The following is a 23,567-nucleotide window of genomic DNA, read 5'->3' as shown; positions in this document are numbered from 1 at the left end:
AGGAAATTGATATACAGAGACATTAAATAACTTGTCCAAGGTCACTCAGCAGGCAAGTGGCAGAGCTGGGAGAACCCAGGTCCTAGATTCCCAGGCCCGTGCTCTTTCCACTAGGCCATGCTTCTTTAAATTTGGCTAGAACAAAGGTTCTGTTCTCTAGGGCTTGCCATCTGGAACAAGACCATTGAGGACACCAGCTGAGAGAGGTGGGAAGGAGGGAACAAGCATACAAGCCCTCTGGTGGGAAGTCCTGACTACTGGGTGGCTCGGCCAGTGTTCTAGGGAGTTCTCACTGCTCACTCCTCAGCTGCTCAGAACTTTCCATCCCCTCTCTTTGAAAAAGGCCCAGGTCTGCTCTGAGCCACCAATACCCCAATTTCCAAACAGAAGGTTGAATCCTCCATCCTCCCTTCTTCCCTCCTTCCTCCCTTCCCAGGGGTTGGAAGGGGAATGTGTGGCTATCCAGTGGATCTGTCTCTACTAAAAAAGCAGTAATGCAATTTTACAAATACGGTCAACAGTAAGACCTTTGAAACATAAAAATAATATTTATGAAGCATTTTTTATATGCCAAGCACTGGGGTAGAAACAAGATAACCAGGTCAGACACAGTCTCTGTCTCACAAGGGGCTAATAATTTAAGGGAGAGGGAGAACAGGTATTTTTTCTTCATTCTGTAGGTGAGGAAATTCATTCACAGAGCAGTTAAATGAGTTGCCCAAGGTCATACAGCAAGTAAGTGGCAGAGCTGGGATTAGAAACCAGACCCTCTGACTCCCACTAGACCACACCACTTCTCTTCAGATACCCAGAAATACAAATAGCTTTGTGGAATCCATGTGCTCCAAGTTCTCCTGGACTACTGACAGATTGATCATTAGTCTTTGTTATGTTTTTAGACTGCTGAAATTGGAATGACAGAGAGTGTTGGAGACAGCGGCCTAAGGTTTGAGATCTGGTTTCGAAGAAGGAGGAAGTCTCAGGACACATTCATCCTACAAGCCCGTTCAGCAGAAGTGAAAGTTTCTTGGACAAACATCATCGGTAAAATCCTCTGGAGACAAGCTCTGAGAAACCGAGGTATGAGGCCTGAGATTTCAGAAACTCCAAGGGCAGCAGCGGCCACCACCCTTCTCCCTCCTACTTAGACTATGAACCCCAGATGTGAGTCTAAAGTTCAGGCCCAATGTGTGTCAGACTATGGGAAAGCCAGGGAATTTGACTCCATACTAGGTGACAGAGTTCATCCAGAGACTTACATTTGGGCGGTCCCCAGAGAGGTCATCTTATCAGAAAAGAACAAATTATAGCAAAATCTTATCTGCTCCTGAACAGAACCCCAGAAACTCATCAGCGCTTAGAACAGTGCTTGGCACATAGTAAGAGCTTAACAAATACCATCATTATTATTTGGAAATTCCACTGGCTACACATTCAAAACCTCTAACATTTTTCTTCTGATCCATTTTCCTTATTTCCAGCCATTGAGGGGCAAGCCGAGGCAATGGGTCTTTGTGATGAAGGTGGGTTGTGGCTGCACTGAGCTATGAGTTGACCGGGCTTGGTGGTGCTGGTTGCGACAGCATAATGGCACTGGGGTCTTGCTGAGAAATCCAGAGGAGGCCTGCTGGTAGGGCAATAGCAACTTCTCTGTGCCAGGGATGACAACACCAACTCCCTCCCCAGGATCCAGAAAGTTGCAGGAGTTTGTGAAGTCCAAGGGAAATGTGCTCAGCCCTTAGGAAGAAAAGTGTGAGCTAAGAACCAGGAAATGTTCCCCAGGGAACAGCCTTCCCAGGGCACAGAGGAAAGCAAGCCCCTTTACTAATTAAGAGCCAGTTGGCTCAGAAACTTCCTGCTAAGAAGTATTTCTCTTTCCAGCATAAATGAATGCTGAGAATAGTAGAAAGCTCAACTTGATTTGTCCCTATACCCTAGACCATGCAGACAGAACTTGCATGAATGAATAAGAATGCTCTGGAGACTGTTTCTTAGTAACCACCACCAGTCCTGCCAGGTTTTGAAGACCTTCATTTGCATATTCTTTCATTGTAGAACTCAGGATGCGAGAAATGGTGTCCATGGGAATTGGCAACAAACCATTCTTGGACATTGAACCCAGTGACGCAGCCATAAGTGACCGGGCCATTGATTATATCATGAAGGGAACAGGTACTGTTGGTGCATTCCATCTTAATCTTGCCAATTGGCCATCCTGATCCTGCCTTGGTAAACTGAGACTGATTCAGGCTTCAGGGAATGGAGTGTGAGGCCATTTGTACTTGATACTGAGGTTCTACATCAAATGAACATTTTATCCAGAGGAAAAATAAGGTTTGTGCAGACCCAGTCATTTCCTCCTCCACCCAGTGTGGCACATTGAAGGTGAGAGATGTGAGGATGGGGGAGTTCAGAGCCCCGGGAAGAGAGGTTGGCTCTCTAAAATCCCAATGCAGAGCCTTTAGCTCTGAATGCAGAATCCTAAACTTCATCAGATTCAGGACACTCACATTCTACAGGGTTTGGGGCCAATCCATAATCTGCTAAGGACATGGATCCCCTGTCTGGGACCCAAAGGTGGGAGAGAATGGGGCCCTTCAAGGCCCAGGTGCCCTATGTTACTACCCCACTGCCTCCCCGTCCTCCTCCCTTCCCTCCCAGCCCCCCTACCCTCATGCTGTTGGCCCAGAGAATAGAAGGAGGAATCCCTCTAGAACATAAACTAGAAGGGGAGCAGTATGGCGTAGTGGACCTGGGAGTCAAAATGTCATGGATTCTAATTCCGGCTCCACCACTTGTCTGCTGTGTGGCCTTGGGCAAGTCACTAAGTGACTTGGGCAAGTGACTTCTCTGTGTCTCAGTTACCTCATCTGTATAATGGGAATTGAGACTGTGAGCCCCACATGGGACAGGGACTGTGTCAAAGCCAATTTGCTCATATCCACCCAGTGTTTAGTACAGTGCCTGGCACATAGTAAGTGCTTAACAAATACCACAATTATTGTTATTATTATTATTATTCAGCAGGTAGGGAAAGCATCTACCAACTCTGTTATATTGTACTCTCAAAAGGGCTTAGTATGGTGCTCTGCACACAGTAAACACTCAATAAATACCAATGATTGAATGACTGATTGATTGAGGAATTCTTCTCTGGGAATTAAGTAGAAGTGAAACTTTAATTTTCCATGCATGTTTCTAGTCACTTTCTCTGGAAGCATCTCAAGGGGATGCACTAGTGATCTTCATTTTATTTTTTTAGAGTCAAGATCTCGAGCATCCATAGCGGTGTCATCGTTTGACCATTCAACACCTTTTAAAAGACCCCATTCCACTATCTCAAATAGCAGCACATCTTCTTCAAGTGGCCAATCGACATCTTCCATTCTGGGATCCTTGAACCTGCATACATATTCCAGTCCAGCTTATCCAGGCCTGCCGAACCCTCCCTCCTACCAGTGGTCTTGGGATATTCAAACTTGTATTGAAGAAGATGAGCTGGAACAGGAAACTGGCAGCCAGCCTTCTATGAGTGAGTCAACTGATCACAGCAGTACAATAGACAAAATTGTAACTATTTTTGACCTGGCCAGTTCAGGTGGGAAGGATGTCTCCATAGAAAAATATGAACATTCTTATATAGCTCTTTTCTCCAAGTAGCCAAAGTGAGTTGCTCATCTTGTTCAACTTGGGCATTGACATTGCTATTCAGGGCTGTGCCGGAACTGGAGTTGGATGAGGCTGGGTTGGGTCATTCCAAGGGAAGCTTACATGAAGAGGATGAGGTTTATGCCAAGATTTAGACTGTGCAGTGGTTGGCAGGATGGGAAGGGCCTCTTCTGCTGCAGCAGCAGCCCAAATTGCTATACTAGGGCTGGGCCTCCTGCTCCCTTGCTGCCTCAGTGCTGGAGAGTAGGCAGGGAAAAGCAAGGATTCAGAATCCAGGAGAATAGGAAGTGGACAGAACCTGGAGCAGGGTTACTCTCCTCCCGAACTGGGGAAGATGGAAGAATGACCACTGTCATTTCCAAGCTAAGGAGCTGTGAAACCAGATCCCTGGACACTATTCCAGAGGGGGCATTCAATATCATTGTAATTTGGGATTGAAACAAGAGAGACATCTCCTTTTCCTTTAATCATGGATTCTTCTTGGTCATCTCCTGAGGAAACGTGATGATCTTCTGCAGAACTCTAACTAGTCTTTATCTGTCCTGGGTAGTCACTGAAGGCTCAGAGTCATCCCACTGTACTTCCGGGGACAGTGTGAGCGGCGTTGGAAGCTGGACACAGCCTGCTTGGTCCCCACATCCTTCAGAGACGCTTTCAGATGACGGGACTCTGAATCCCGGCACCAACCCACCCTCCCAGTGTGCATCTCCAGCGTTTCCTGAGAGAAATCCTCAGCCCAAGTTGACCAGCAGCCCACATGTCACAACTGTAAGTATTTCTCATAACAAACCCATGCTCTGCCTCTCTCCCTATGAATACTAGCTCATAGCTCTCAAAGCGCTCTTACCTCTCTTACCTTTAGGTCTTACCTTTACCTTTAGGTCTTACCTTTAGCTCAGGTCTGCTATGTCCCCAGCCAAGCCTTGTGATGAGCCAAGTCACCTTGTAACAGAGAGAAATATTACCTTTAAATATGATATAAGGCATTTTGAAAGGTTTGACAAAACCAAAGTAGGTTCCAGCTTTAACAAGAGTTGTTCTTTCCTAAGCAAGACTGCACTTGCTACACTTTGTATGTGCAACACAAAGATTATTGCTGCATTTCTGGGAAAGGGTCTTTGGTCCTCACAATTAGGTTCTTCCTCTCCTTTTGTTCACGGGCCACATGCAAACATGGTTACAGTGTTCACAATCTCCTGTCCTCCAGACTCATACCTTGTTCTGGTGATTTGATGGCCCTGGGACAATGGGCAATTGCTTTCTCAACAGGATAGGCTTTTCCTGTCTTGTTCCAGGACTTTGACTCTTTAGTTTGACATTATTATTATTATTATTATTATGGTATCTGTTAAGCACTTATTATATGTCAAACACTATGCTAAGTGCTAGGGTAGATGCAAGTTAATCAGATCAGACACAGCTCCTCTCCCACATGGGACTTCCCGTCTTAATCCCCATTTTACAGATGAGGGGTAACTGAGTCCAGAGAAATGAAGTGACTTGCCCAAGGTCACAAAGCAGGCAAGTGGCAGAGTCGAGGTTAGAACCCAGGCCCTCTTGACTCCCAGAACCGTGATCTTTCCACTAGTCCACATTGCTCCTCAAAACCTTGGTATTCTATAGCGCTTTTATTCACAAAGCACTTTCACATTAATTAGTTCATTTCAGCCCTCACAACAACCCTATGAAGTAGGGAGAGAAGGCAGGTATTATTATCCCCATTGTACAGATAGGAAAACTGAGTTGCAGGGAAGTTGATTGACTCACCCATGGGCACACGGCAGGTTAACAGCACAGCTTGGACTTGAAACTGGATCCTCTGGCTTCTAGACCGGTGTTCTGCCACTTTGCCACACTGCTGCCCCTGATTCCCAGGCCCGCCCTTGTGCTTTCCAATAAGCCACACTGCTCCTGATTCATGCCACATCACCTTACCCAGCTTTATGCCAAGTAGAGTTCATGCTGCCACACCAGGAAGGAAAGAATGCTTCCAGGTATGAGCAGGAATCAAGTCAACCCTACCATCAAACTGGCCCCTGAGGCCTCCCTGGACTCCCAGGGCCCATGAAGCAAAGGCCCGCCAGGTCTATGGCCTTCTGGGGATCGATGCCCACCCTTCACACCAGGAAGAGGAGGGCCCCAGATGGGCTACCTGTTGCTGACTCTCCCAGACCTCTACCACTGCCCCCAGTATCTATGGGCCGGGCAGAACCAGGAGCCCTGGACTCTCCCCTGTAGCTTTTAGGGTCACTGACATAGGGCATGCTTGGCAGGAACCCTCTCAATCCAAGGCCTTGCTCCAGAGCCTCATTTGCCTCTCAAAAGGGTCAGATGTGGATTAAGAGCCATAGGTGGCTGAACCCTGATCCAGATCCTAACGCTGTTGGACAAGGCAATTAGCGAAAACTTAATCTCTGGTTAATTAGGGACCACACTGATTGTGCCTAATTGTAGCATTGGTACTTTGCTTGGAAGAATGCACACAGGCAGGAGAGTTGACCCAATCCTCTATGCTTGAGAATCCAACTCTTGGCTCCTGCAGGAATGTCTGTGACAGGAGACCTTCCTGGCCTTGCTGGGCTGATTGAGCTGACACTCCCCCCAACCTCCCACCTCCCCCCGACCTCCACCCTTTTAAGACCAGACAACTGGATTGGGTCTTTTACAGGGGCATTATCTCATGAAATTTTTCCATGCCCAGATTATTTCAGAGAAGCAGTGGAGTTGGTTTTAACTTGATGATTTCCATCCCTTTTTGTCAGAACCAAAGCTCTCTTGTATTAGGCCTCTCAACAATGGTTTGACTGCAGGCAAAATGTCAGTAAGTACCTGGTTTTTCCAACTCAACCCTCTTGCTAAAATAATCACACTAAAGAAAATGTGCTTCCGTTGGCCATTCCTATCAAAATAACAGCCAGTTGGATGAGTATGCGGACTTCTCCAGGCTGATTTGCATGCTCTAATCATATTAAGGATGCTTTGGAAACTTAATTGGCACTCCTGCTTTTAACTCTGCTTCCTTCCTAGGAGAATCCTGGGACCCCAGACCCTTTCTGTTTCCCCCTCCTTCTTCTTCCCTAAGTCCCTTTGGCTTCTTCTTCCAGGCAAGTCTTCTCTAGGCATCCTATGGGTCCCCTGTTGGCATTGGGATAACCAAACCAACACCCTGAAGTTTGGCCCTCAAGATTTGCTACAAAACAGGAGTTCATTTGAGAGTTCTGAGTCCACGCCAGCACCACGAAACTCTGACCACACCCCTGTATGAGAAATAGGTTCTAGGGCAGGCCAACCCTTCTAGCAGCAGGGTAAGAAGAGCACAATCAGAGGGGGACAGGGACTTCCCAGCAGCCTACAGTGAGCTGATGGCAGAGCCAGGAATGCAATCGAAGTCGAGAATGCCTGTCCAGGCTCACAAAACCCAACAGACATCCGGCCCTGGTTCCCTTGCCCAGGGAAAAGAGGGAATGGATTCATTGACAGGCTGCCGAGGGATCCGCCAATCACAAAGCAGGAGGGGAAGGGGTGTGCCTGCAACAAGGTAAGATCTCTTTCCCCATCTCTCTTAGCCAGGAGGTTATTAAAGATGCTGCCTGCTTTTTAGAGGTCTCTAACTACAGGACTCTCAGAATCTTACAAAAGAGTAGCCCAGGCTTCAATAAACTCCTAGGTATGTTGAGTGCAACGGCCCCCACCACCATGCCCCTCCCTATAGAAAAGGAAGACATTAGCAAAATCAAAACTCCCATCTTACTTCAAACCCAGTAACCAAAGATAGCTTTTCTACTCATTGGCCTGCTCCAAGCCTTCAGTGGGTTTTTTGATCCACTAGAGACTTTTGTGCTCTTGACGTGGACTAAAGGAGGTTCACTAACCTCCTTATTTTAAAATTCTCCCAGCTCGTATCCCTTTGGAAGTGCGTGTGTGTTTGCATATGCATGGTGAAGGTAAGGAAGTAGAGGACCTGGGTATGGTTGTGGGCAAGGGCATGGGTTCTGAATATTGATCTGGGAACAGCTTTGGGTGGCCTGCTGTGATCTTAGCAATTTCCTTGCTCTTGATATAGAAGGTTACACTCCAAACATGGTGGAGACTGGCTCTCCCCCTCGGTCCAAAAGTAATGTCTCCATGTTCTTTTGCGTCTGACTCTATGTCTACCTGGGTAGACTCGTGACTCCAGTTCCAGTTATTCAGTCCTTGACAAACACGTAGGTTGATGAGCGAATAATGCTGTGCACATTTAAGAGTGATGGTGGAGGAAAGCTGAGGGTCATTGAGATAAGACATCAGACAAATGTAAAACAGACTGCAGTGTCCAAAACAAGACTCACAGGGTAAAACAAGGATCATCTGACCATGGTATTTTTATTTGGCTGGCAAATGGATCCAATTCTGGCTTAGCCTGGCATACCTACCTCTTTCCTTCCTGGAGATCCTACTTCCTGTTCTTGCTACTTTTGCTCCTTTAGCCTACTCTGACTCCAGCTTGAAGAATTTCCATTGTGAAGTCTTGATGATCACCATGGGACTATCAATGGGTCCTCACCAGGAAACGGGATGTAGGGCTGAGTCATGGATCTGCCACAAAAGGAAAGTGAAGCCCTCTTTGGACCCAAGGCCAGGAGTAATCAGCAGAAGGGCAACATACACAGAAAGCCACTCTCCCTCCATTTTGTTTGTTTTGATTTCTACATCTTTCCACTTTCTTAGTCCAGGATAGGAAGACTATGGGAGAAGCACAGAACATGATAGGCAAAATAGAGCTAACCAGACCCTCAGAGGTACAGTCAGAGACTCAGAAACACAGCAGTGTGTACCAAGAGCCAGAGACCAGGGCCAGATGCAGAACCAGGATGCAGATGCAGGGGAGAAAATCTGAGAAAAACTGAGAGGTCAGGACAGGGACAGGCAGATAGAGAGACAGCCAGAGAGAGGCAGAGACAAACAAGGGCAGGGGTAGACAAGGACAGGCAGAGATATAGAGAAAGAGGCAGAGACAGAACAAGAGCCAGAGACAGGGCTAGGCAGAGAGAAAGACAGGGGCAGGAACAGCTACTTTTCCTCCTCAGGCACATCTAGAGAATGGGTAATAATAATAGTGGTATTTGTTAAGTGCTTTCTGTGTGCCAGGCATTGTACTAAGCGCTGGGGTGGATACAAGCAAATCAGGTTAGTCACAGTCCCTGTTCCCGCTGGGGCTCACAGTCTGAATACCCATTTTACAGATGAGGTAACTGAGGCCCAGAGAAGTGAAATGACTTGCCTAAGGTCACACAGCAGACAAGTGGTGGAGCTGGGATTAGAGCACATCAGACCCCTCATCTGGCAGAGCATGGAGCTTCCATGCTGGCACAACTGGGCTATGGCCCTACCTAACTGGTAGCAGTGAGGAGAAGAGCGGGCTCGATACAGGTGCTTACCATGCCCAAAATGTTGAGGGACAAAGAACCCCATCCAATCCTGGGGGCCGATCATCGCCTCCTCTTGTCTTCCATCCCCGTTCCCCCCTCACCCTCACAGGCTTCTCTGGCTTTAGCTTCTGCCACCTGACTCACCCAGGGCTCTGTAGTTCAGAGTAGGATTGGGAATACCATTTTTCACTGCGACATATCAAAGTGCTTTAATCAACAAATAGCAGTTTACTAACAACATGAACTGTTTTGACAGCTATAATCCATTTAAACAGGAAGACATTTTTCATGGATCATCCAGGGCCCAGATTGGGACTTGCTTCCAGCGAAGACATGCTTCCCTTTGCCTTTTTCTAAGCAGAGAGGGGATTGGCCAAGGTGGGACCACACCTGCTGCCCCTCCCGCCCTCACATTGTCGAGAGCCCAGGACCCAGTGGGAGACCCAAGAACTGACTGCTTCCTCCTCTCCACCAGTTCTTCAATCCATCCACTCTACCCATCCTTATGCCCTCCTCTCCTGCCAAGGGCAGGGAACCAGGAGGCCACTGTCACATGAGCAAACGTGGCACCAGCATGCCTAGGAAACACACAGAGAGTGAAGTGTGCCCATTCAGGAAAAGCTACCTCTTTTCCTGCGGAGATGCAGCTGATAGTTGATTTACCTGAGCCGAATTACCTTCTGCTTGGAGGGCATTGTCTATGAAACCAACGGGGATTGCAAGACTATTGTTAACATGAGCATTCACATTTGCAGACCTTTGCCCCGTGTATGCAGATGGAACTGATCCCAGAGGCTTCTGGAAATAATGGAGGGATCGAGTTCTTCATCATATTAAAGGGTTTGTTAGTGATTAGACAGGTGGTTTTGTTCTTCTCACAGTTGGTTCTCTGTGGTTGGCCCAAATTCTACTGGGCTGTCACCAAGCAGATCAATTGAGCTCCATTCATAGCTGCCATAGTGGGGGGATTTGGCCCTGCTGTGTGAGTGGGTGAGGTGGGTACACTTAGGTGTTTGTCAGTAGCAAATTTGAATTTTCTTTTCTTTTCCTAAAACTCAGTGAGTAATAGCCTGAGGGTTTTTGTGGTTTTTAGTTTTTTTTAACATTGCTTGCTTTTGTGCAATCCTGTCAATGTAGAAGGGGAAAATTGTAAACAAATTAAACTTTTCTAATTGCTTTTATCTCCTTGCCTTTGGACAGTGCTAGGGAAGACTGATGGTTTTAAACCTCAGGGGCACATCCACCGAGGATTCACAGCCACAGTGGGAATAGCTAGAACCCATGGAACATGATGGGCTTTAAATAACCACCTGTAACTACTCTGTAGAGATCAAATGGAAAAAATCTCATTGCCAGTTGTTGAAGACAGTTTAGTTTTTTACTTTGCTACAATATTGTCTCATTTGATACCTAAAAATAAATGGAGCCTGTTTCCTACCACATGTTTGTTGACTGTATTTTGGGGAGAATGGGAAGGCCTGTTCCCTGAACACCTGGCTGTTTTGCCCACCAAATCGTTGTCATGTCACAGAGTTTTGCTTGTTTGCCAGGCCAAAAGGGTCCCCGATCTACTATGGAGAGACGTGTGGAAACATAGATGAACTGGAACACCAGATCCCAGGGGGCCCTTGACCATTTTATCTCAGCTGTAATTGACCCTGTATAAAAATAGACTTAATGATATTGGCTGGGGAGAGCGTTCCTGCTCCAGGGAAATAAAATGGAGGTAATTTGGGCCAGTGGGGGCTTGCCTGAGCTTCAATTTGGGCCTTAGCTGCCTCAAGCCTGGGCTGGTAATGAGCTAAGTCCAGGCTCCTAAAATGAATTGGCAGAGGAACATGGAGGCAGAGGGATTTTAGAAGCTTAGTTTCCAAGGGCACCAAGATGGAAAAGTGGTTCTTCACCAGCTGAATCGCACCAGTGCCTCTTCAAATAACAGCAGGCAACTACTACCCTCACCCTTTGTTCTCTGTGCTCACCTCTCTGAACAGAAATCAGTCAGTGTTATTTATTGAGTGCTTACTGTGTACAGACCACTGTATTAAGTGCTTGAGAGAGTACCATACAAAAGTCAGCAGAGGGGAAATGTTCCTCTACATTTTCAAGCTGGGTTTCCAGACAACTTTCCCCTCTTTTGTCCCTAGTTCTCTCCCCTTTCAGGCCCAGTTTGGAGCAGAGTAAACTCAAACTCTTTGCAGGAGGGAGGACATCCCACCATCCCCATTGGCTGGGTTTGGGAGGAGGAAGACTGAGTGCAGCTTCCTGAGGTCAGTGCTAATCCAGACCCTGGGGCCATCTGGGCCTAGCCCTCACAGAAAAAAACATTCTGGGGAATGAAGAATGAGGGCAGAGCAGGGCTTCGACTCTTTCTGTCAGGTGATCCCTTTACCCAGACACCCCTCACCAAGCACCCTTCCCTCCATCTTAATGAAAAACAGCCATCCCTTTGGATCAAGCAGCTGCCAACAGGGTTAATCAATCAATCATGGTGCTTATTGGCTTACTTTTATGCCTAGGCTTGGGATCCTATAGTAGAGACAAGATCCCAACCCTCAAGGATTGTGATTACTTACTTCGTTGTACTCTCCTTAGCACTCAGGGCAGTCCTCTGAACACAGTAACAGACACTTTCCATTCTTCCCTACGATGACTTCCAAGTCTTTGTGGACATTACTTTCTAACTGTTGCAACTTGCCCACCTAATGATTTTCCTCTTCAGCCTTCAAAGTAGGTTTACCCCTTTCTTTTTGAGGTGTGGCCTACTCTTCTGGGAAGAGCCAAAATAACGATCCCTGGTCCTGTCTAAACCTCGGCCCAGAAGGTGCTGGCACTGGGATTCTTCCTTGCAACACTTCCCCAGAAGGCTGTGGGTGAGCAAACTGAGGTCAGAGGGGAAGCTGTCCTTTAATTCGGCAACGCTGCTGAAATGAGGTGAAGAAAGAGGAGCCCAAACAGCCGAACCTTATTCCCCTTTGGCCTGGATTGACTAGAGTGTCTGAGACCAAAATAAACCTGACAGAGCAGCATGTGACTGTTTGCTGTCCCCTGTCCTCGAGACCCCTCCCCCAGGGCCTGACAGCAGTTGCAGCTGTGGCTGCAACTCCAAGCCAGAGGGCCTGTCTGGCGGTCCCGGCTGCCCCTGGAAGTCTCTTCACTGCCGAGCAGGCCCTGGGGAAGCATGAAGTCGCTACGCTTTGTGAGTGCGGAGGCGCTGGTGTCCAACCCTCAGGTGGCCAGGAAGAGCCTGAGGAATGTGGCGCACAATCTCTACCCACTTCTGTTTAAAGCCAGCTACCTGCTGGATCAGGGGGAAGTGATTCACGACCTGCTGGAAAACTGGCCGCTGACAGAATTCAACCTCGGAAGCCTGCTGGGTCAGACGGCAGATCACCCAGGCGATATCAGGAGCAGGGCCTGCCGGACCTGCCTGGAGGCCTGTCTGAGAGGCCTCCGGGACTACGTGCTGAATGATTCCTCGGTGTACAGCAAGCGGTTGAGAGTGGTGGATCTCACGGGCATAAAGGATGTGGAAGTTCAGCTGTGTAAGTGCAAGAAGTCTCTGGGGAGGTGGGGCAGGACCCGGCTTCTGGCCACGTTGTGCCTGGAGTTGCTGGGGGAGGTGCAGAAGCAGCAGCCGGGCTCCAGTGGCTCTGGGGTCGGGATCGACGTGCTGGTGAACCTGTTTGTCACCGACGGCAACTATGAGGCGGTAGCACAGGCCTTGAAAATGAGGCGAGCCTCCCCGCTGAAGCTGCGCTGTGTGACGTTCCGAGCCGACAGCCTGGACCGGGCGAAGCTCTTCTCCGTCCTCCGACTGGCTGAGCCCGAGTCCCTGCAGAAGCTGGAGGTGGTCCACAATGTGCGGCTACAGATGGAGCACCTGGAGGGGCTGCTCAGCCACGTGGGCTTTTCCCAGCTGGTCTCCCTCACCCTGCCGGCTCGGACGTTCGACGTGCACAGGCTCACTGCCGAAGAAGAGCTGGTCCTCGCCTCCATCGGGGAGAAGCTGAGCCAGATGACCCATCTAACAGAGCTGAGCTTGGCTTTTTCCACCCTGACTGGGAAGCTACGAAAACTGCTCAGGTGAGGTGCTGATGGGGAGGGACAGGAAATAGCTGCCCCAAGGCTGCTGAGGCCCATGATTGGGAATCCCACAAAGTCCTGTCTACAAGCTCCTCTCACATACACATCCCCAGGTGAGGGACCAGATCTTTTGAGCATGTAATAATGGAAGATGATTTCATTTGATCCTCCCCGTGGACTCCCTGGCATAACATTGAGGTGGGCTAACTTAATAATGATGGTGTTGTTTGTTAAGCGCTTACTATGGGCCAAGCACTGTACTAAGTGCTGGGGCAGACACAAGTTAATCAGGTCAGACACAGTCCTTGTCCCTTATATTCATTCATTCTTCAAATATTACTGTGTGCAGAGCACTGTACTAAGCACTTGGAGAGTACAATTCAACAGATAGAGACAATCCTTACCCAACAATGGGCTTACAGTCTAGAACTCACAGTCCAAGTTGGAAAAGAATGGGTATCGAAGCCCCATTGTACAGATGAAGAAACTGAGGCGTAGAGAAGTTAAGTGACTTGCCCAAGGTCACACAGCAGGCCAGAGGCAGAGCCAGGATTAGAATCCATGTCCTCTGACTCCCAGGCCCATGTTCTTTCCACTAGACCATGGCTGCAGTAAATGTTATTAGGAGCCAGGAGTATGCCCACACCCTCCTACCTCTGCCCATTACCTTCCAAGAGCCAAGGCCCATGAACATTATCATCACTTAAGCTTGCTGAGCCCTGGTCCTGCTGGGGAGAACTGAGGAAAAAAAAAGCCAGCTCCTCATCTAGCTGGCTTCGCAGGATAAACTTATTAAACCACCCAGCTCTCTCATTTTTGCCTTATGATTTGGACAGTGAAGGGAAGATTTTAAAATAGGGAGACAATTAAAAATGGGATTAATTTAGAGACATGAACGAACTGTAGCCATTTCCAGGTAAGTCTGTAGAAAGCAGAGGAAAGAATGGAAAAGTTGCCTTCTCCACTCTTCACTTCATAAATTAGAATTCTTCTTTCCTTTCCTCTTTCTAGGCTACATCTTTCTTGATCTCTTGCCCTCCTTCTCTCCCTCTCCCTCTTTCTCTCTCACACACTCACAATGAGAGGGGAGGTGGGGGGAGAGAGAGAGAGAGACAGAGACTGCAGTGGGATGTAATAGTGGGAGAAAGGAGGAGAAAGGGAAGAAGGGAGACTCCTGGATGTGTCCTTCTTCTTTGTGGTATTTGTTAAGTGCTTACCATGTGCCAAGCACTATAATAAGCTCTGGGGTAAATAAAATAAAATAAATGGTGGTATTTGTAAAGTGCTTACTATGTGCAAAGCCCTGTTCTAAGTGCTGGGGGATACAAGGTGATCAGGTTGTCCCACGTGGGGCTCACAGTTTTAATCCCCATTTTACAGATGAGGTAACTGAGGCACAGAGAAGTTAAGTGACTTGCCCAAAGTCACACAGCTGGCAAGCGATGGAGCCGGGATTAGAACCCACGACCTCTGACTCCCAAGCCTGGGCTCTTTCCACTGAGCCACGCTGCTTCTCTGTACCCCAAAGACTCTCACTCTACACCTAACAAAAAAAACCCACTCAAAATAACCCTCCAAAAGAACCATGTATTTGAGTGTCTAGATGGTTCTTTGGCCAAAAACCTTCACTGATGATGTCATAGCTCCCACATCTATTTCACTTCCCACAATGAGGGGTTAGACACTGTACTAGCATTTGGGAAGAAACAAGTATCAACAGAAACAGTCCATATCCTCAAAAAACCAAAAGTGCCAAACATGAGGTCAGAATAAGAGCATGAATACACTGAGCAACTCAAGAACCCAGCAGCCCCCCTCCCCCCACTACTATCACCACCAGCACAAAGCTGGTGTCCCTGGGAATTTCCCCTGGAGGCAGTCCATTATTAATAGGTCTATTGTTTAGGGTAGAAAGGGACAAAACAATAAATGCCTGTTTTTTTTGGGGGGGTTGTGTGTATCCTTTCCTTAAACACTGAAATATGTACTAACTAAATAAAAATTGACATTCTCAATGCCAGAACAGAACTGATTCAGAAATTTAAAATGGACACCAGGGAAAAATTATGCCTTGTAAAAGGCAGAAAAATTATGTGGGAGGGCCATTCATCTGGGTAATAATTATAGCGCTTATTTAAGCGCTTAGCATGACCCAAGTGCTGGTGTAGATTCAGGATAATCAGGGACCCTGTCCCTGTCCCATACTCGGCTGACAATCTAAGAGGGAGGGATGGCAGGTATAATATTCTCATTTTATGGAGATGGAACCTGAGGTATAGACAAGTTAATGGGAATTGCTCAAGATCACACAGCAGGCCAGAGGCAGAGCTGGGGCTAGAACCCTAGTTTCCTGATTCCCAGTCCCATGGTCTTTGGGTAGGACTTCAAAACCTCAAAACTCTGGGAAATAGGCTATCAAAAGCCTTTTAAAAATTAATGAGATCCACTGTGAAAAACATGAATTGTAAAATAAAGTCTCATTAAGCAAAATCAAGTTAAAAATATGGATTCTAAGAGATATTAAATTACTAAATTGAATACTAAATTACCTGAAACATGTTGTTGCCTGACATCACATACTTTTCTCTCCTTTGATTTCAAAGCCTAAACATCAGCTATGAGCTGCCACAACAGCTTTGTTTTTACTGCACAAGAAACTCTTTGAATTGCAGTCCTTATTTTGAAGAAACAAGATTTTAATGATACTTCAAAAAATTTAAACACTGATTTGAAGATGTGAGTTCTAAACAAGATATCCACTGGGCATTTATTGCCATTTTTTATTGACTGTGTTGGATGTTGAATCCACCAGTTTGTGGAGTTCCCTGTTGGAGATCTGAACATTTCAGCCTGGAGTTTGGGAAACAGAAACATGTAAAGCCCCAGACTTTCAAATCCCCTTAAGTATTGCTAGTCTATTATTCGTGCGCGCACATGTGGTTACAAAATTCTTCAGATCACGATTCCCTCTTTGTGTTGAGCCTAGAAAGGAAAGGCTATGCCTGGGAGTGGTGGCCAGAAGTGTTGTCCCCGCCACCCCTACCCATCATGCAGGGCTTTCATGGGTGCCTCAGTTCACAAGGGAAGAGTCCAAGTGTGTTCACCGCTCACTGACCTGTGGAGATCATCTCGGCTCCAAGCAGAGAAGCAGCGTTGCCTAGTAGATAGAGCACAGGCTTGGGAGTCAGAAGGACCTGGGTTCTAATGTCGGTTCTGCTGATTGCTTGCTATGTGACCTTGGGCAAGTCACTTCACTTCTCTGTCCTTCAGTTTCTTCAACTGTAAAATGGGGTTACCTGTTCTCCTTCCTACTTAGACTGTGAGCACCATGTGGTCCAGGGACTGTGTCTGACCCAATTAACTTGTACCTATCCCAGTGCATAGGACAGTGTCTGATGCATAGGAAGTGCTTAACAAATACAATAAAAAACAAAAAAAAGCCCAAACCCAGAGGACTAGGCCCTTCAACTGCCCCCACCCACAACATATCTTACAAGGGGGCAGGTTGTATGCAATAGTGCAATCTTCCTCTCCTTACTCCTCCCCCTCCCAAGAACCCCTAGCCTCTGGCTCACTTGTTCAGCCAGTCAATCTTTCATTCCTTCCTTGAGGTTCAGAGGTGAGAAAGAAGACCTTCACCATCCCTCCTCCACAGTGCACCCCACTGTCCTGTCTCTCTGTCTCTTTGGGGAGGGTATATATATATATACACTATATACACTATGCACATGAATATGAGAGAATCACACCTCTTAGCCTTTTGGGTGCCCATCTGAGCTGGCTGGCAATTCCTGGTTCTGCCAGAGTCAGGATGGACAGTTGAGAGTTCCCAGGCTCCTACTACAGACAGGGATTTAAGGAAGGGGCTCCCGTGACCTTTCCCTGAGACAGCAGGCCCATGGCCATTCTGGGATCCCCAGAAACAGGAAATAGAGCTCACAGTGCCTCTGCCCATTCTTTCATGTCTCTGCTCCACCCGTCATGCTCCTAAAGAGAAAAAAAGGGAGAGAGACAGAGAGACAGAGTTTGACCGTTGAGAGAGAAGTTGGTAATGGGAAACAGTGGGGACATGGGAGAGAGGTCTTATGGTGGGGAGGCACTTTCCTTTGACCCCAGGTCTCTGTGCCCTGTTAGGCTCCCTCAGTCTCTCAAGGACTATGGCGCTGCACCTCCCTATCTCTTGCCTGAGTTTCCCAGGCTCAAGGGACTTCAGCTGTTTTTTCTAGGACCGCCCTTCACCTCCTTCTTTCAGCATCGTACCCCACAGTGAGGTCAGCCAGGATCCAGGGCTCCAACCTCCCTGAGGGTCAGATTCAAGCTGTAGCATTTTCTTGCTCCCCTCCCACTGGAGGGGGTTCATGGGGAGGAATTGGGGGTCCTAGGGGATGTAGCATCCTGAGGGAATGATGGGGAAGCCCTCTCTCTGATTTTTTGTTCACCTGTCCCCCAGCCCCAGTCTGGCGACAGAAATTTTGGGGCAATAGAAGGATTCAGTCAGGGGTAGGTGGCAGGGCTAGGGGTGGGGGGTGCCTAGCACTTTCGGACCCTCCCCAGCCCCACCAGAGCCTCAGCCCCATCCGTGTTCTGGCCTGGGTCACCACACCTCAGCCTCAGTCAGGGGAAGACCTGGAAGAGCTGTGGCAGACAGGCAGTGAGGAGGCGGGTCCAGGTCCCAGGCATCTGGCTCTGGGACACCTGTGGGTATTTAAGTCGTCTCTGCTGAGAGTTGGGGTGGAGAGGGAAGCAGCACCAAAGCCCCCTTTCAGGAGAGGATTGGTCTAACCCCAGGAGGAAATGGTGGGCCGAAGCACTGGGTTCAAATGCTTCCTCCCTACCTCCTTTCCATGGTATCCCCATTCACTAGGAGAGTTGTGATTGAGTCAAAACAGTTCACGAGTGACAATTAGCCTGATGATCCCTTCCATAAATGTCAGCTAGACTGTTGTAGTACCTCCAGATCCAGGAACTACCAGTCCCATGAGTACTTAAGGGATTTAAATGACCACCCCTACTCTCATCAATATATATGGCATGAGCTCTGCCAGCCAGGGTCACCCTCACCAGTACATATGGCTTGAGCACTGCTAACCAGGGTGTCAGACCGTGATCCTCCAGCCCAGTACTCTGTCTTTAACAGTCATACCAAAACCCATAGAGGAACGGGGAATGGTTGCCCATATGGACATCTGCAGATGCCAGATGCCTGGGAGGCGATACCTTACGACAGGGGAGCCCAAGTCTTTTCCAAGTTTTTTTTTAAGGGTTGGCCACGTGAGCAGAAATCTCTATGTTCATGGGTCACATTATTTTTTTTATTAATAGCAAGTGAAATATAGCCTTTTGGCTATTCAAAAATATAGATTTTTTTAGCAGTTATGAGAAACTTTTAAAAAACGGTTCCATCAACATTATTAGTACAAAATGGACAGATACAAATCATTGATCAATTTTGATCAAGTCAATGTGAATACTGTTATTTACGATTACTGGCTCTTCCTCTCTCCCACTCCCTCACACTGGCTGTCCCTCAGCTCAGTCCTGGGACTACTTCTGTTCTCAACCTACACTCAACTCCCTTAGGGAGCTCATCGTTTCCCATGGCTTCAACTACCACCTCTAGGTGTATGATTCTCACCTTGCTCTGCCATCTTACATCTCCTCCTACCTCCAGGTCATCTCTTCATGGATGTCCTGCCAGCTCCTCAGACAAATCCAATACTGAACTCCTCATCTTCCCTCCCAAATTATCTCCTCCACCTAATTTTTCCCATTGCTGTTGATAATACCACCATGCTTCCCATCCCTCAAACCTGTAATTTTGACTTATCTTTGACTCTTTCCTCTGTACACTACCATATTAAGCCTATCACCAAATCCTGTCAATTCTTCTTCTCCAAAACCTCCAGAGTCCTCTCCTTCCTCCCCTTACAAACTGTCACCATGCTGGTCCAAGCACTTATCACATCCCAACTCTACCTCCTCAGTCTCCATGCAGACCTCCCCACCTCTGGTCTCTTCCCCTCTGTAGTTCATATTTCATTTTGTGGCCCAGATCCTTTTCCCAAAATGTCATTCTGTGCACCTATCCCCACTCCTCAAAAATCTCCAATAGTTGCCCATTCCTCTCTACTTCAAGCAAACACTCTTTGTCCCCTATTTATCCTCACTCCTCTATGACTACACCCCAGCTCACCCTCTTCTTTCCTCTCAAGTTAATCTACTCACTGTGCCTCATTCTCATCTTTCTCATCTCCCTCTCATCTCATCTCTCTCATCTCTCTCGTTCCATTTGCTTCCATCCTCCCTCTGGCCTGGAATTCCTTCTCCCTTCAATCCCCACAGACCACTGCTCTCCTCATCTTCAAGTCCCCTCTGAAACCACAACTCCTCCAGGAGGCCTTCACTAATTAATCTCTCATCTCCCCATATTATTTCCCCCACAACTACCACTTCAGCCCTTCCACTTCCCACCCAAGCTCTTGGCTGCTCCCACTCACCATTTTCAGTTATTTACAAACCTTTACACTCTAGTGCTAAATTTATTTTAGCATCTGTCTCCCCAGATCCATTTTAAGTGGAGGAGAGGAATTATATCTACTACCTCCCTAGTGTTTTGTACAGGGCTCCGCACACAGTAAGCACTCAGTAAGTTGACTGATCAATTGATTGATTGCTTAATATACTGAACTAGCCTCGAGAACTGAGAGGTCTATCCAGTCAGGCCACCTCTCAATTCTGACTAGACTGTATTGGCCTTGTAGTTCACATATTCTAGCTAATTATGTTTAAAAAAACCCCAAAACATGGCTGCCAATCTCAGGTGGGTCACACTCCACAGTCAAGAGGGCTGCACTTAGCTGGTGGGCCCCATGTTGGATGCCTCCAACTTAGGGCAAACCCCTTGCTTAAATTGAGAATGAAGTGAGAGATGTCAGTAAACAGCGTAGAGAAGCAGCATGGCTCAGTGGAAAGATCACGGGCTTTGGAGTCAGAGGTCATGAGTTTGAATCCCAGCTCTGCCACTTGTCAGCTGTGTGACTGTGGGCAAGTCACTTAACTTCTCTGTGCCTCAGTTCCCTCATCTGTAAAATGGGGATGAAGACTGTGAGCCCCACGTGGGACAACCTGATTCCCCTGTGTCTACCCCAGCGCTTAGAACAGTGCTCGGCACATAGTAAGCGCTTAACAAATACCAACATTATTATTATTATTAAACTTCTTCTGAATCTGCAGGAGTAAGCTGCTTCAGAGATCCAAACTCTTATTATCACCAGTACTGTATTGAATTGTACTTTCCCAAGCACTTAGTACAATGCTTTACAAACTGTAAGCGCTCAAAAAACACCATTGATTGATTGACCAATACTGATAATATGTCAGAAAAAGCACTTAAGCATTTTTAATCCTCTCCTCTGCTCAGCAGTGGTCATGTCTACCAACTCTGTTGTCTTGTACACTCCCAAACACTTAGTATAGTGCTCTGCACACAATAAATGCTCAATTATCACCATTCATTGATTGATTAATTAAAGGGGATTTCCTGCTCTTTCTCTACCATGTTTACTTTCCACTTTGTTCTGCAGCCCACTGAGAACGCCCCTCCGAGCTCTGGAATTGGCCAACTGCTCCCTGAGTTATGCAGACATGGCCTTCCTAGCCAATGGCCTCCACTCCTTCCACCTTGAGGTGCTGGATCTCAGTGGGCACAGCGTAGTTGCCCTCTACCCCTCGACTTTCTTCAAACTGCTCAACCAGGCCTCCCAGACCCTGAGAGTCCTCTCGCTGGAGGAGTGCAGCATTGAAGATTCCCACGTCAACAGGATGATCATGGGCTTGATCCCTTGCCGGAAGCTGCAGGAGTTCAAATTCCTTGGGAACCCGCTAACCTCCCGAGCTTTGAAATGCCTCTTCAGGGCTTTCACAGAGCTCCCCAAGCTGAAGTCCATCGAGTTCCCAGTGCCGAAGGACTGCTATCCTGATGGCACCAGCTACCCACTTGATGATTCCAGCCTCCCCAATTTCGATCATCAGAAATATGAAGAGATTGCGAGGGAACTTCAGGCAATATTGCTTCAGGCCAACCGGGATGACATTAAGGCTTCGACCCCACTCTACGGAAGCTATGATCCAGACATCCATGAGACGAGCAATGAACTGGGATCTTTCTTGCTTCAATCTCTCAAAAATGCCTTAGAAAGCTTTAGCACTGCACTACAAAAAATGGAGTAGAGGCTTTGAGGTGAATAGTGAGCTACAGGGAATCCCAATTGTACCTGCCCTAAATACGTGAGCTCACTTCAAGGCTGAACCGAATCCCACACCTCCAACCTGCTGGTCTCCTCCACTTGTTTGGCATATTTATCTTCCGAACTGGACCATGAATAGGTGGTCTTTTACATCCTGCTCCTAGTATGGGCTAAAGCTACAGCATGAGAGGTTAGAATCATAAAAGTGGGCAGAGACCTGATTTATGCAGCAGAATTTTCAGAAACAAAAACACTAAGGAACCTTCCCTGGGAGCCTTGGCTGGAGCAGGAGGCACTGGCATGGGATTCCAGATCTTTAGTTAGGAAGAGGGCAGGAAAGGACAGGAAAATTCCCAGGAAAGACCCAGTCTGAGGATTGAAGGGATAAGGTGAGCGAGAATCAAACAGAGATCATGTACGAAGGAAAATGTGAAAAGCTTGGGGAAACAGGAGAGACTGAAAATGGCTGGAAGAGAAGGATAGGGAAGATTAAGAGGGATACAAGAAAGGAGAAGGGAATTATATTGAAGCATTGGCTTCCTATGAGATGTGGTGGCAGTTACACTGAACAGGAATGTTGGAGAAATGGTGTGAAGATATAGTAGTCAATAAGTCCTTTAGACAGGACTCCGAGTGTGGCAGTGGAATGCTTGGAGAAGCAGCACTGATGGCTTCTCTCCTCATCCAAATATAATCCAAATAACATTTTTTGACTGGATCTAACTTTTTTTAATAACCCAGCAGTGGTCTATCATTTAGGAATCATCCAGTCCTTTCTTGAGCCTTCTGACGTCTCTTAACTCTCCCTCTAATAGCACACTATGAAGTTCTTACCCCTTTATTTATTCATATTCTTTTTGAACCTGCTGCTGTTTTCGACTTGCACAGATATGGAGTTATCCTTGGCTTCGAAGGTAATGCTGCTGATGGTGAGAGTGCACCCACGGAAGTGAATATTACACAGAAAATCACATGCACACGGTGTTTGTGGAAATTCAGAATTTCATCCTTTCTTATCCCTCCCCATTTGGGATGAGGGTTGCTCAGATCCAGCGATTAGGAGGGGAGAGGTTTGTCCCACAGCTGGCAGAATGTGCACTAAAGTAGTTTTTGCAGTAGGGGTGATATTGATCCTAGTTGAGCAATCCACACTCTGTCATGTGGCCTCTCTAGGACCAGTGACATGCATTTCGAGATGGCTGAAATGGTTCTCCCTTAGGTCGTCAAACAGAATATCCCTGAGACCTCCACAGTGGACAAAACCATTTTGTTTGTATGATACTGGCTCCAGACGCTAAGGGAAGGAAACAGTCATCTCGGGCAGGGGGGGAGCAGTGTGCCATCTGCCCCTCTAAGGATGGCCCCCACATGGAGCATTCAGAATGTCACCCACATCAGGAAGACCCCCACCCCTGCACAGAGCCCCTACCATGCCCCCTCCCCCACTGCATGCACGAGAGCCACCTTTCTTTATTCTTCTCTATTATGGGATCCTCTGCTTCCTCACGCTCTAACAACTCTCCCCCACCAATCCATCCCACAAACCCTCACAATAAAGGAGTCCCCTAAAAAGGTTTGGTGTTTGTTTCTTATTCTATTCTTTAATTGTTTGTTATTTATTTAAGTTCTGGGGAGTTGCAGGGTAGTAGTGAGCAGCTTGATTCGAAGGCCCCCAGAGCTGTGAGGACAGCTGGCTCTGCGCCCTGGAGGCAGTAGGGAAGCTGCTTGCTTCCTTCAGGCGTGGAAATCTGGGGTCTGCACTCCCACCCAGGGCTGGAGGGCCAGTGGACAGTACGGAGATCCCAGGGGTCCCAGGGACACAGAGGATGGGATCGCAGGGATGGACAAACCACAAGGTGGAATCCGCCAGCTTCGTCCTACTACTTGGCTCTCTTGCCTCTTGGGCAACAAGTTGGGACCATCTTGTGAGATGATGGCCTCAGAGAGGCTATCCCTCATGACAGTGAGAAGCTGCCACAATCCCTGCTCCTTCAAGGCAGACATGTTGTTGCTTTGGGCATGCTCCAACTTAGCACCCTCTGAGGCAAGAACCGGGCACAAGTTTGGTGGATCCCAGCCCCAAATGCCCCCAAACTGAAATACCTGGTGACCTTACTCAAATTTGGCTACAAGATCTCCCAGCCCCCTCCCCTTATAACCA

The 23,567-nt window shown here is 47.6% G+C and overlaps 2 protein-coding genes across 5 annotated transcripts in view; both read left to right on the top strand.

Annotated features, from left to right (window-relative positions):
- Positions 1–10,519, top strand: part of PLEKHG4B (pleckstrin homology and RhoGEF domain containing G4B) — an 80,143-nt gene extending 69,624 nt beyond the window's left edge. Inside the window, exons 19-24 of one of the 4 annotated variants that reach the window (XM_029053139.2) lie at positions 900–1,080; positions 2,056–2,172; positions 3,263–3,532; positions 4,220–4,437; positions 6,432–6,490; positions 9,353–10,519. In XM_029053139.2, the coding sequence (XP_028908972.1) occupies positions 900–1,080; positions 2,056–2,172; positions 3,263–3,532; positions 4,220–4,437; positions 6,432–6,473 (828 nt within the window). In that variant the 3' untranslated portion in view covers positions 6,474–6,490; positions 9,353–10,519. Of the gene's footprint in view, positions 1–899; positions 1,081–2,055; positions 2,173–3,262; positions 3,533–4,219; positions 5,020–6,431; positions 6,491–9,333 lie in introns of those variants that run through there. The other 3 variants (XM_029053138.2, XM_029053140.2, XM_039910527.1) reach the window with 3 other exon arrangements.
- Positions 10,520–12,169: 1,650 nt separating this feature from the next.
- On the top strand, positions 12,170–22,978 carry LRRC14B (leucine rich repeat containing 14B). Its single transcript, XM_001513228.3, has 2 exons — positions 12,170–13,160; positions 20,744–22,978. Exons 1-2 carry the CDS (start codon positions 12,256–12,258, stop codon positions 21,387–21,389), a joined length of 1,551 nt encoding a protein of 516 aa, XP_001513278.1. The 5' UTR covers positions 12,170–12,255; the 3' UTR covers positions 21,390–22,978.
- Positions 22,979–23,567: the final 589 nt, after the last annotated feature.

This window comes from Ornithorhynchus anatinus, chromosome X2 (assembly GCF_004115215.2).
Source record: "Ornithorhynchus anatinus isolate Pmale09 chromosome X2, mOrnAna1.pri.v4, whole genome shotgun sequence".
Taxonomy (NCBI): Eukaryota; Metazoa; Chordata; class Mammalia; order Monotremata; family Ornithorhynchidae; genus Ornithorhynchus; species Ornithorhynchus anatinus.
The sequence above is the reverse complement of the archived record's forward strand: the minus strand, read 5'-3'. Positions and strand labels throughout refer to the sequence as shown.

Bases quoted from the DNA above. Each gene is read 5' to 3' on its own strand.
- LRRC14B (XM_001513228.3), top strand. From the start codon at position 12,256: ATGAAGTCGCTACGCTTTGTGAGTGCGGAGGCGCTGGTGTCCAACCCT. The intron at 13,161-20,743 runs GTGAGGTGCTGA...TTTGTTCTGCAG, and splicing joins AAGCTACGAAAACTGCTCAG to CCCACTGAGAACGCCCCTCC.